Source organism: Solea senegalensis, linkage group LG10 (genome assembly GCF_019176455.1).
Source record: "Solea senegalensis isolate Sse05_10M linkage group LG10, IFAPA_SoseM_1, whole genome shotgun sequence".
Lineage (NCBI taxonomy): Eukaryota > Metazoa > Chordata > Actinopteri > Pleuronectiformes > Soleidae > Solea > Solea senegalensis.
The window spans coordinates 8,897,770-8,911,704 of record NC_058030.1 but is presented as its reverse complement, the minus strand read 5'-3'; the positions used below and the strand labels follow the sequence as shown (position 1 = coordinate 8,911,704).

At 38.5% G+C, this 13,935-nt stretch overlaps 1 protein-coding gene across 7 annotated transcripts in view; it reads left to right on the top strand.

Annotated features, from left to right (window-relative positions):
• The first annotated feature begins 5,854 nt into the window (after positions 1 to 5,854).
• ppip5k1b (diphosphoinositol pentakisphosphate kinase 1b) overlaps positions 5,855 to 13,935 on the top strand; it is a 35,343-nt gene continuing 27,262 nt past the window's right edge. For all 7 annotated transcript variants that reach the window (XM_044035622.1, XM_044035621.1, XM_044035618.1 and 4 more), the window contains exons 1-3: positions 5,855 to 6,069; positions 11,968 to 12,517; positions 13,622 to 13,817. In XM_044035622.1, coding sequence (XP_043891557.1) covers positions 12,344 to 12,517; positions 13,622 to 13,817 — 370 coding nt within the window. In that variant the 5' untranslated portion in view covers positions 5,855 to 6,069; positions 11,968 to 12,343. The remainder of the gene's footprint in view (positions 6,070 to 11,967; positions 12,518 to 13,621; positions 13,818 to 13,935) is intronic.

The following is a 13,935-nucleotide window of genomic DNA, read 5'->3' as shown; positions in this document are numbered from 1 at the left end:
GTACGCTGTTCCTCTCTCCATGCTTGAAGAGTGAACATCTACCCAGTGTCTCTTCATGAACTTTATATTTGGTAAACGCAACCTCTGAAAAGCACAATCCCTATATCTATCCTGTCTGAAATCCAAATGGTTAGTACCCATAATTTTGCAAGCCAACCAGTTGAGCCTGAGCTGAGGAAGCCCCCATCCTGCCAGTTCTTATAGTGCTTGTATGGAATGTATTTTTTGATATCATGAGCAGAGCTTGGGCAACACATGTATCCTCATGCTCTCTATTCCTCTTGATAGAAAGTGGTCATCGTTACACCACAGTTACAGAAAATCTGGTAATATTCACTCTATTTCGCATACCAATATTTTCATAAACACTATGTCATTATGTTAAGCTTTCTTTTATTTTGCAGTCACACAAATTAACAAATATAACTATACCTGGTTTGGCCAAATATGTGGCTGAGGAAGGAGCCTGGCTAAATGCAGAGGCCCTGTAATTGGACCTAACCAATAGCTGACAAGCAAAGGGAGGATTTATTGTGTTTTATATTGAGTGTAGTTGTGTGTGTTTAGTATCCTCTCACTTTATAATGATCTCATCAGCCAGCATTTCAATATATATTGTTGAGTTAGTGCCATGTGGTGGTAAGCAACATTTGTCAGTAGAGTTCTGTTAAGTTGACCTCTTCTATTGGGCTCAGATTTATACTCATTTGCACATTTGGCACACTTTTTTGGAAAAGAAGTATTTTTCAACACCATACTTCTTCGTCCTTTGTCAAGTACTTTTTTTCTATCACATTATCTATGACACACATTCACATGCTGCTCCTGGCTTACCCACCAGGAGCAATTTGGGTTCTCGCCCATGGACACAACAGGATGTAGGCCAAAGGAGCCAGAGCTTGAATCCCTGAACTTCAGGTTGGTAAACAGCCCACTCCATAGCCGCCAGAGAGTCTGGTAGGTCTTAATACAGTCATAGTGCCCAGGTGTCCTCTCCTTTTGCCTGCTTTGATCATACTTTCTAATATTCCTGAGCCACCATGACATGTCCAGTGCTTTTCCTGTTCCCCTGATGATAAATTATTGTCATTCTAATTATCGCATGGCTGTTCTAACACTCTAGGAATTGCAAATGCATCAGTTTGCTTGGTTAATTGTGTATTTAATGTCACTCAGTGCTTTAGATCATTTAAAAATAATATAATTTCTTCTTCTGACTTCTTTGGTAATTGATACTCGTGTCACTTCAGTCAGACCACAGAAAGTCTGCCCCATTAGAGTTTGAAGGACTGAACTGCTCTTGTTTTCTGACTGTGCGGCAGGAAAGGAGCCTCACTGCTCAGAAATCGCACTGAGGTTGTTAAAAGTGTTGAGTGTACAAGCTTTATATGTTATGGACTAACTATATTTTTAAAGTCTCTAAAAACAGACAAGTAATGTGTTTTCACAGTCATAAAGACATTGTACTGTATGCATGGGCAAGGAATAGGACTGAGCCACAAAATCAATAATATTCCATGTTAAATTATACAACATTTAACTATGAATAAGCCTTTGTTCCAGAAAAAAGAGGAAGGATTGTATTTGTTTTAATGAAGTTAACTTGAGCCGTGTAAAACCCATGTTCATCTGAAACTGATCATTGAACGTGTGTGTGTGTGTGTGTGTTTATCTCTGTCTCTGTAAACACTCCTAAACCAGCGTTAGTGTTAGTGACACTTGTGCTCATTAACAGTCTGTGTGAGGACAGACTTGACTTGCAGCTGGCAGTGTGGAGTGTGCCTGAAAGACCTCTCAGAGTGGACGAGGGAGGTCAACACAGAGACACTTGTTTTCTCTCCTCTCTGCCTCAAATTATACAAATATGAGCAGCCGCATGCTGGAAACAAGCTGGAATATTGCTGACACAGGAAGTCAGGAGGGATCGACTGGAACCAGACTGAGGCCTTTTCTTTTCTTTTCTTTTTTTTGAGGGTGACAAATTTCAAGCTCTGAAAAGTGCTGAGGCATCTCTTTCACTTGATGAGTTCATGCACTTTCTCTTTACCTGCACACAAACACACACAGACATCATGTATAGTGAATCCACTGAGCTTTTGAAAAACATGTGACCCTGACTAAACTAGTTTTTCTTCTTCTATGTTTTTGGTCACGTTTGTGTGTTTGCCTGTGAGCATCATAACTTCACAATGTAAATTTAAATCCAGTTTTCTAGGGTTGTTGTGTATCGATGTGAATATGACTCCATGAGACACTCTGGGACACTGGACAGCCTTGACGGTGTATAGCTTCACTAGATAAAATACCTTTTCAAACACAAGGAAATGGAGCTGACAAGTTGCCCTTTCATTATCACATGTGAAATCTCAATCTAACCGTAAACTGTAGCAAAGACACCATGATAAAAGCAGATTTTTAATGACTTCTAAGTCCTTACTCCTGCAACTCTGGGCCTGATTATGGACAGAAGCTCAGGTACAGAGGGAGCCATCAAAATGAATTTTTAATCTGTTATTATACGTGGAAAGGAAACCCTGAAAATTAAATTAAATGATTCAATCCAGAAGGAACTATTGATGCAAACTGCTGTTACTGCTAACTCACCTGAAAATGGAACGCTTTATTGTGTAGTAAGTTGCTTTTTGTCCCCATGAGGAAAACATAAGGCACATAATGTGACTGTGTAAACAGACTTAGGTCCCACAAAAATGACAGGCTTGACAATGAGACTGACACAAACACAAACACGCACATATCATGAATGTCAGAATACTGCAACACACTCATTCCTTACTGGGTTTTAAATGTGCCTAAAATAGACACTGTTGGTTTTTGGTGGTGCACTGTTTGCTCATTGACTCTTAGGCTCTTATGCCATGACTTTTAGTATTTCATTGTAAAAAAATACAAATGCTTCTGTCAGAGTAAAAGTGAGTTGTTCTCTGTGGATAAACATACCAGCAGATTTCCATGTATATAAAACCCTTCACTAACCCCTGAGCATGTCATTGTCTTGTCTTAATCTGCTTTTTTCTTATTTGTTAGTGTTTGTCATATTAAAAGAAGTATGTGTAAAACCGTCATAGGGTCCAGATTAACTTATCCATTTGAATAAAAACATCACAACTTTTCAAATCATTAAGCTGTATCAGTGCATAAAATAAGAGATTTTTTGTAGAAAACTTTTGAAAGTTCTGTCTTTGACCAGAAGGTGGCACCAATATTGTAACATACTGTGTGTCTGTGTTGTAGTTTGTTTGTTGTACTTTTACCAATATTTTATACATTCTAACTTATTCGTGTTGTTTTTTAAGATGTATTGTATTACCTCATGTGAGTCTTTTATTTATTATTCTGTACAGCACTTATGGTCCACTGTGGTTGTTTTTAAATGCCTTTCAAACAAAGTCTGGATTAGATTGCACTGTTGATCCTTTGTCCACATGTAACTTGGCATTGTTACCCAAAACCAGTTTACCTTCCCTGTAAACTGTTTAGGTTGATTAAATATCATGTAGAAGCCCAAACTTTGAAACTGACAAACATCTCAAAAATCTAACAATGATTTGTCCAATGAAAATAAACGTGTGTATCAGGCATTTTCTTCTTTCCTTTGACTTAAATCATCTCATGAAGTATGGTCGTTAAAGAGCTTCACCTTAGTCAACTGCAACACTAAAATACACAAAACTTCTCTTTTACTGACCACTTTAACAGGATTATGAATGGGGGACTGTCACTTTTTATGGACTTTTAATTTGGCACTGGTGTTTTTACTTAACTGAAAAATCTTAATACTTTTTTCAAATCTGGCAACAGGATTAAAATACCCTATTACAAGTTTTATATTCTCAAATACTGTATAATGCAGCAAGTTGGTATTGTTTCCTGATATTACAGTTAGTACTGTAATTATTACATTGGATTTTGCACACTGTGACAAAGAATAGTCAAAAAATGAACTGCATCGTGCATCTGTTTCAGTCCACAGCCGTTTGTGAGATGTATAATTAACAGTCACGTAACCTCAAGTGAGAAATACTGCGCCAGTGCCGTCCAGGAAATATTATGATTCATAATGACAAGATCTGAAAGTGAGCCAGAGGAGAAACATGAGAAAAGCACACTTGTGTTCACCTCATTATCCATCATCAGTGGCTGTATGCAGTAATTCATGACAACTAATGAGGGAAAAAGTTTCCTGTTTTTTCTTAATATATGTATTTATTTGAGCAAGACGCTAAAGCAAACATACAGTATGTTAACTTCCTGCCCTCTATTGATAACCTGACGCACTTTTAACACGCCTAGATTTGTTGTATTAGCAATGCTATAATGACCAAACAATATAACCACATTTTTTTGTCTTTTAATTTGTTTGAGTTGTTTTGGATGTATCTTATTGCCTCATGTGAGCTTATTGTGTCTTTTATTTATTATTCTCGGTCCATTGTGGTTGTTTTAAGGTTGGATTGGATTGGACATGATTATTTCTCAATTACTTTATTGGAACACATTCAGAAAACACTGGAAGCTTTTCTGCAGATAAAATGAAAATAATAAAAAAGCTTTGCTAAAGTGTGAAGTGTGGCCTAACCTTACAATTGAACAATTGCACAACCCTGGCTCTCTTAAAACTAGAATGGAACCCGAAGTTTGTCATTTTTGTCACTTAATGGCACCTGATATCTGCTGGCGTAACATACTATTACATGCTTGAGCATTACATACACATGTTGTAGAGTGTTGAGATAAATAAAAATATATATATAATTGGGTCCGGCTGAGGTGGTGCGAGAGAGGATGAGGAGGAGAAGGTGGGGAGGGGCGGTTACTGGTTTCTAGTGAACACTACTTTCTTTTACGGCAGCACAGACTGGCTTCTTATGTGCTGCTGCATGATGGGACAGAGAGTCGCTCCACATTTTCTTGACAGGTTGCCAGACTCACTCAGCCAAACTGAACTGTCTGGCAGCGAGTGTGACCAGTGATGACTCAAAGAAAAGCAAAGGGAACTGTGGGAACGTAGGCATCTATGAAAGTATTGTGTCACACACCCTATAACTGTGTGTGGTTTCTGTGAGAGGCAATGAATAAATTCAACTCATGAAATAAAAAAAGGTTGTGTTACACTCCTTAAATGATAAAAATTAGATTCCAATTTGATGCTGTCGAGTATTAATGTGATGGCCCCATACATACATTGATGTAAGCTTAAACAGCATCAAAAAAGTTACATTATGAACAATCTGAATTTTCTTGAGAGAAATAATTGCAATTTCAACATTATGTCTAAGTTCACCATTTAAACATGTGCATCACAACTTACAGTGAATCTACAAAGGCACAACACATTTAGTCACATACCATTCACACACTGCAACATGGGGTTAAGTGTCTTGCTCAAGGACACATCTAGACTGGCAGAGCCAGGAATTGAACCCACAACCTTCCATTTGCCAGACAACTCGCCCTACCACTGAGCTACCATGGCTCAATCCTTAATCCAAACTTTTTTAATACTTTTACTTCTAAAACTTATTTACATTTTATATCAGAAAATTACTTTTGATAGGCTACATTACATGTCATATACTTTAAGACTTTTATTTAAGTAATATTATTCAAAAGTGACTTCTAACAAAGTCATTTCCTGGTAAGATACTGTTACTTTTACTCAAGTATCCCATTTAGGTACTTTATAATACAAGGCTGTGTAAGTAGTAGTATTGTTTAAGTTCCTGAAACGTGCAGTACTGTAATGTACAGTCTGACCGCTAGGTGGCGGTAACAACGCGGCCTTAACAAAAAACGACCTTTTTTCTTTTTTTTCAAGTAAAGCGAAGAGAAAAGGAAGGAAGCGAACAACAGCAACAGGAGTATCGCTAACTGACCGGAGCGTAACTTTCGTCATCAGCACACAACTCTGCCGTGGAATAAAGAAAACCGACAACTAACGTGAGGCCACAACAACATCGACAACAACAGCAGCAGCTTGTGTTCGCTATTGTTGAGTCAGAATTGCTGACTGACTGCCTGTTAGACTGACCGAGTGACTGTTTTCCGCCGGTAAGTCACTCTCTTACTTGTTGGGCTCTTGTGTTTTGTGCTCGCGGCGTGGCGTCAGTGCTGCGATAAGAGGAGAAGTTGTGTTTCAGCTGTGGTTTAAGGCCGTTTAACGTCTGGAGTCTGATATATAGTATATATTATATGTATGGCTAATTTGTTTTGAACTGGCGGACGTACTGATTATCCAGCGTGTGTGTTTTTGTGCGGTGTATTTTTGTTAAACTGCCAAACCTCCTCATTCATTGTGTGTCACAGCAGCCGTTGGCACGGAGTGTAATGTGTCCTCCTCCTCCTCATCATCATCAGTCTGCTGAACCACACACTCAGACTTTCTCAGACTTTATGTCATAATGAATGAGGAAGAAAGTGTGCTTTTCGATATTTTCAATCAAATAAATCCACTATTGTTACTCCTTCCTGCCTTAATTTGCCTCATTATCACCGCAAACTGAACTTTTTTGACCGTTAGGGGTCAAATAATGCTATTGTCAAGAATGTATTGTACACCAACATGTATAATACATACTCGACATTATATATTATCTTATATATGTGTATATGTATATTTGTACGTATGTATATGTGTATATGTATACATACTTATTTCGTCTTTACTTTTCAGGCAGATTTATTGAGATCAAGGTCGACCTGAGAATAAGGAATAATTATAAAACACAATTCACAAAACAAAGACAGAATAAATTAAGAAAAGCAGTTGCAACTGTGTGTATTGCTATGATACTAGGTATTGCTATTGGTTATCTTCTGAAGTGAAATTAAAATAATGTTTTGTCAACTCATGTTGCAGCAGATGTAGATATACATTTTCTCCATTGAGCAAAACAAATAAATAAATAATAAAGAATAGTTGTAGAGGCCACCAGCATAGAAGTTGTAGCCATAATGTTGTAGTCATTAGTCATATCCTGTTGGTATAATATCCGATAATACATTTTAAAGCCAATATCGTGCCGATAATATCGTGCATCCCCAGACTGGATATTGGAAAAAGGAAAATGCGAAATCGTATACAATCCAAACATCCCATATATCATATGCTTCACTATGTATATATACATCCCATAAACCACAACCTTGTTGATATTCCAATTTATCCTTTTTATCAACAGTTACTACAGCATTTGACTGCTGCACCTTTTATTATGTTTATTGTATTATCTGCTGCTGCAGCAAACTAAGTTCTCCCAGGGGACCCCTTGAATTTTAATTAGGCTGAAGCTGACAAGACGGTTTGCTTGTTGTAAGTTATTCTTCCAAGGCAGCAGTGCCCAAATCCTTTCCCTTTGGGGGGCAAAATTGAAACTTAATGAAGTGCTGCAGACCAAAAGTGAACAATTAATTAATTTAGATGCAAGCGTTTATGCCTACAGATGAAGGAAATTTGCTTATTTAAAAAAATAATAATAATTCTATTGCATACAAAGAGAACAGCATAAACAAAATATTGTATTTTTTACATTTATTTTGTAGTATGTTTTCCTGTATGTCATGTTCTCTCTGTGTGTGTGAGGGGGTATTCTCCGGTTTTCTCCCACGGTACAAAAACTTGCAGAGGTTAATTGGACAGGAGTGTGAGAGTGAATAGTTGTTTCTGTGTGGCCCTGCGATGGACTGAAGACCTGTCCAGGGTGTACCCCGCCTTTCACCCCATGTCAGCCGATATTGGCACTAGTGGCCCCGTGACCCTCATGTGGAGGATAAACTGGTAGACAATGAATGACTGACTGAATACTCCTGTTGTTTACCCTTTTCTTTTTAATGTAGGTTTACTGTAGGTCCTCCTGCTCTAGGGCGGGAGTGTAGTATCTTTGCAAATTTTGTTAGTCATCTTGTAAGACAGAAGTATTTTTGTTGATGAGTGAGAAATAACTGGTCCATTTGGCAGGCGAGCAAGTTAATTACAGCCTCTGTTGTCAGTAATGACTGCTGTTTCTTGTTTGCAACAGAGCTCATTTCTGTGAGTGGTCGGAGCATAATGAATTTATCAGCTTGAAGAAGCAGTTGTAACTGTTGTCCTACTGGTGTTTGTGTCCTGATAACATCGCTGGCATGTTATCTGACCCTTTGCACCGATAATGTGTCTTCAGCTGATTGTTGTTTCCACCACTTTCAATAACTTTGTTAATTTCAGCAGTTCATTTTAAAAAAAACAAAAAACTTTTATTAATTATATAAATGCAGCTATTGAGCATATATTCACAATTTCTTAGTCACTCCATCCACACTATGAATCCATAACAGGCAGAATGTCTCATTTGCCATGTAATCAGGCAAATGGTGACAGTGAATAGGATCTAATGACAAACTCCTCCCCTTCATAAAACACAATGCAAACTTCCCATGGCAGACAGTCTCAAAGGTTAAAAGCCTTTTTATTGGTGTTCTGTCGATCCCTGGCCCTGCAGTGATGACAGAGGTGACTCATTCAGAAACAAAGGCCTGCTACACGTGACAGCTGGGAAAGTATTTTTTGCAGGTCAACAACAAATGTCTCACAAAATCACGTATGCATATTTTCTTTGTTTGTCTGGCAATAATTAATTACTAACCAAGTTCTTGGCATTCCCTTTACAAAATAGCCATTGAGCCATTTGCACAAATATAATGGACAGAAATATGAAAATCACACATTGTTTTTAAATAAATGTTATAAAACTGCTGTTGGCAGTGGTATTGTTTTGTTGGAATATGGAATAGCAATCCGTATTTTGTTGTCAGATTGTAGAGTTTTGTATCGTGTTTTTTGTCTCACTTTCAGATTTGTAATGACCCTTGTCATTAGCCAACTATTTTTACTTCCTCTCTATGCTCTATGCTTCCTCTCTATGTGAAATAAGAGTGAAATAACTCCGGTTAAAAGTTTAAATACTCACAAAATCTTTGCATTTTGCCTCTATAGATGTGTTTGTTGAATACCATCAGAGAGAGTAGAAGATAAAAATAGCAATATACCGCCAATATGTACATCAGCTGTTACAGGAATTTATTCTCTGGGGAAATGCCGTTGCTTGAGTGTACACTTAACCTCTAAAGTGTACATTGTATGTGTTAGTTTCCGGTCCTGCCAGTCATAACACCCAAGTACATCTCTGTACTCCAACCATTGTGGTATGATTTACTTGTCATGCTGTTTTATTTTATGCTGCCAGTTGAGTAAAGGTCATGTTACAGATATTTCTTTCTAAGTTATTATTTTTATGTGTTCTTCAGGCAGTGTGGCCTGTCATCACTTCTGGAGTTTGTAATGATGAGTTGTCTTTGTCACCCAACACCCTGTGCCCCACCTCCACCTTACGCCCAAAGCACAGTTATTTCTAGGTACCAAGGTTACTCTGGGTCAACTCATGTGTTTGAGATTCAGTTGAGGTATGTCCTGGCACAGACTTGGGGACACGAGCAGGACTGTCGGCTCGTTAGAAGCTTGGACAAGTGGAAGTAACTTGACTTAATTCTTGAAGACAATCAAAGGTAGCGCGAAGAGCACATATTAATGGTCTTTCCGCAAGAGGTCATCTGATCTTTCCATCTGCCTCTGGAGCCTTTTTCCCCTCGAATCAGCTGTTTTCTGTATGTGGGAGGGCCTGGGTGTTGGTGGTGGTGGTGTTGACTGCATTCTGAAATAGAAGGTTAGACTATGCTGAGGAGAGACACGTGAACTGGCTTGAGCCCCATCTAATGTTTTGTGGACACGCTGCTGTACAGTAGCAAGTTTCTGCGTCTAGTTTGGCCGCATTTCAACCACTGATTTAGGCCTTTGGCTCAGTTACAATAGAATGACATCTGACATCAGCTTTGTTTCTTTGTGTGGTTTCAAATAAGCAGTAACCATACAGACACACCCATCATTTCAAAGTTCCAGGGTTAAAAATCTTTGTTGGATTGTGACTGCTGGTCACGGTTTAAAACTTATTTCACCTTGGCTGTTTGGCAAGACCACCAGGGTCCCATGATTTAACACCTGCTGCCACATCTATTGCTTTAGAGCAGGGGTCTCAAACTGGCAGCCCGGGGGCCACATGTGGCTCTCCAATTGATTTCATGTGGCCCTCCAAACAATATCAAGTTGTAACGAGTCATTTAAAAAAGGAATTAATACGGCATATTGATATGTAATTTTGAGCTCATAACATCTACCGTAACTGTTGCTTTTGCCAAAAAAGTTGGGCTTTTTCTTTACTTGACTGGCCCCCAGCTGACCAGACGAGACAGTCAGCGGCCCACAGGTCATTTGAGTTTGAGACCCCTGCTTTAGAGTGTGTGGACCAGAAGTCCACATTGGGACCAGCCTGGGCTTCATTTCTGAGGCCCTGGTTAAGGTTAAGGTACGATGTCAATTGTTGGTTAGGTTAAGATTGGGCTTAGGCACTAAATGGTTATGGCTAAGTTTAGTGGAAATGCTTGGTTTCGGTTGTCCAAATTAATAGAGTGAGTGAGTGCACAATTTTTTTTGTCCGCACAGCAAATTGTTCTAAGTTATAGAGTGCTTGTACAAACCACTGCCACAGAGGTCTTACATGATGACTCTCTTTTAGCAGAATTGTAAACTACTAAACTGGTTTTCTTGAAACTTGGTGGCCAAAGAATTCACTTTGGATCAGATCCAGTGAAGGGGTGGATACTTCCTTTTGCCATATGAGATAAGACATTTTTTTGAATTCCTCAAAAGAAAAGAGATAATTTGATTGTAATGATAGGTACAGTAGAGTGCTATTACCTATGAAGAGTTTAAATTTGTTAATCAGGATAATTATCAGGTTTATGCGTTGGCGCAGGTAAGTGCTCTTTGAGCAAATGTGTACTTTTCCCTGGATTAGTGTATGCTTCCAACAGCCTAATTCTTTCATGGGAAAGTAAATATTTTGAGGATTAGTTGAAGAAATAATAGATCCATGGCACTCTACTTTCAGTACATTTGACAGCTGTTGACTAGCTGTAGAAACCTAGAAGGCAACACGCTGCATAATAATGATTAAATAATGATGATTTATAAAACACAGTAACACTGTGTCCATTAAGGGATGATTTATAAGTGGAAATGCAAACCAGAGTGTTGTGAATCACAGGACAGAGAGAGACAGTCTGGCTCCTCTTCATGTCCTGTTGCCATGCCAACTTCAAACAGGTCTTTAGAGAATTGAAAGCTCTGAATCAGCAGCAGGTCAACGTGGAATGGGTGATGATGTTGTAATAAATCTGTTGTGTGGGAGAGATTGTACATGTTAATGAATATTGATGTATATCTGAATATGCTTGGAGGCTCATCTCACCTGGAGGATCTACTTCTCCGACTCATGCAAACATTCTAATGTCTGGGCCTGTCTTTGCAAGTGAACTATTAAAGTAAAATACAACATATTTACTTTGTTGTGTAGACTTCAAAGTAACAGCTCTTTATTACATTTTAAAATGTTTCCCTCTAACCAATTTGTCTTTATTTATACATTATAATTACATCACCGTTATGTTAATTTAACATGTTAATTTCGACTGGGGTATAAAAAGGTATTGGTCGTAAGAGTATATTAACTTATTTTTGTGTTTCCCTTTCTTTCTCTTACTTTAAAAAAAGCAAAGGTGCCGACTATTGGACATACTTTGCACAAGTAAAACTATATTTTGCCATGAATGGGTAAACTACTATCATCTTTAAACATTTCAACTGTCAACATTGCAGGAATTCTTTAAAAGCTTGACTCTTGAGTTTTGCAATGACCCAGTTTCCTCAGTAGTGTCTTCTATTGTGTGGCTGATGTTTAACTTGTCGATATTTGCTCATGTGTATGCATGTATTTTAGCAGTGTTCACCCTAAAGTTATTTTTTTATTGCTCTAGCTGCTAAACCAGTTTCTCAAATATCTCTGTACCATTTCTTTCTAGGACTGGAACAATGATGTGCAGACGATGACCGTGGTGTCCCTCATTGCCAGACTTCCTCTGTGGTGACACAGAGTTTTCCAACCAGGGTCCGGACTGTCTACCTCAACAAATGTGGTGTCCACTTCCTCTGAATTACCTCACTGGACGTCCACTACTCCTCCTCTACCTCAGCACATACTGTGCACTCGCATAACTGTTATCAGCAGGCTCAGAAAGGTCAACTGGGCCCTCACTTTATCACTGGCTCCCAGGTATCAGTCACCCAGAGAAAGTGTACTAGTTGGCACGGGTTATTCCTGCTTTACAGCCATAATCATTATCTGACCCTGAGCTGGGCGGAGCTGCCAGAAGCAGCAATGTTACGTGTTAGTTTGTGATGTGCGAGCCCTGCGAAGGACCTGGAGAGCGAGGAGGGGAGAGACGAGGGATGGGTGACACAGGCGACGTGGTTGGCAGTAAAGATGATGCACAGCACTTCGGTGAAATGGAGACGAGCTTGAAGAACGAAATGTTTCAAGGAGAAGAAATGGAGGATGATGAGGATGAGTCGGTAAGTTACAGGTTGTTAGGGTTGCACATAATCTGAGTCCAAGGTTTACACGTGTATCATGAGGCAAACCTTGTACCTTGCATTTCCTCGGCTACTAAGATTGTTTTTCTGTTTCAACTTTGTAAGTAAAAAAAAAGTGGCAGTTTATTTTTACGTTGAAGTTTTAGCTCATTTTAACAAAAACAGTTAAATGTTCTCTGTTTACTATATATGGACCTGTGAAAAAAGAAGAGTTAATTTTGGCTTCAGTATTGGTTATTTTTAGGCAGTGGAAAAATAACAGGCCTGGAAAACTTAGAAGGGGATGTTTTATTTGGAATTGGATAGCAGAAAAAAACTTAAAGGTTGGTGTGAGAACAATACAGTTTACATCAATAACTTTAAACTCTCTGGTCTCTTATATTCCCATCTATACAAGGATCTTATGGTGCAATAGCTGCTCGCCCAGTATCTATAATAGGATGAAGTTATTGAACAGGTTGTTTCAGGTCATATAGTGGTCACACTGGCAAAGAAGCAGAGGCGTCTCGTTGTTGAAGCAAATGAGCACAATATTCTCTTTGTGTGTTTTTGTGCAATGAAATAGATTATTGTAATTCTTCTGTTAATTTGATAACTTTTTCATAGTCAGTCATAGCAGCCCTAATTGTTGGCAAACAAAACGTGCCACATTTCAGGTTTCAAAAAATAATCAAATCACTGACATGCAAGCAACAGTTGTCATCATCACTCTTCATAGCTGACATAAAATATGATACCATATTTGAACAAGAAGTAGAAGAAGTAGAAATTCAAGCAGTTATATAAGGCTGTTTAGTTCATTATGCCCTAGATATACATACATTGATAGATGGGATTTTCATGGTACATTTTAGTTTGTTGAAGCTTTGATTTTGATTTATTTTTATTTTTTATTTATTTATTTATTTAGGGTATTTAAGACTCGACTTGTCACACTCCGTGTAAATTTAACTAAGCACTGAGTGTTATATCTTAGTATTCGAGTGAAATGTGTGACATGTGGTAAATTGTAACACAGTTTTGTTAGCTGTCTATATGCTTGCATATATCCTGTCTCCAACCTCTCCGTGTCCTCCCCACCAGCCACCAGAGAGACAGATTGTGGTCGGCATATGCGCCATGATGAAGAAGTCCAAATCCAAGCCCATGACTCAGATCCTGGAGCGCCTTTGTAAGTTTGACTACATTGACATGGTCATCTTTCCCGAGGAGGTGATCCTAGAGGAACCTGTGGAGAAATGGCCCCTCTGTGACTGCCTCATCTCCTTCCACTCCAAAGGTAAAACATAAAATCATTAAGAATATCTAGGTATATAAAGACCCACATCTGGTGTAAGTAGCATCAACATCACGACCAACTTGCATAAAATGCCTCGCACAACAAATCAGTTCTGGTC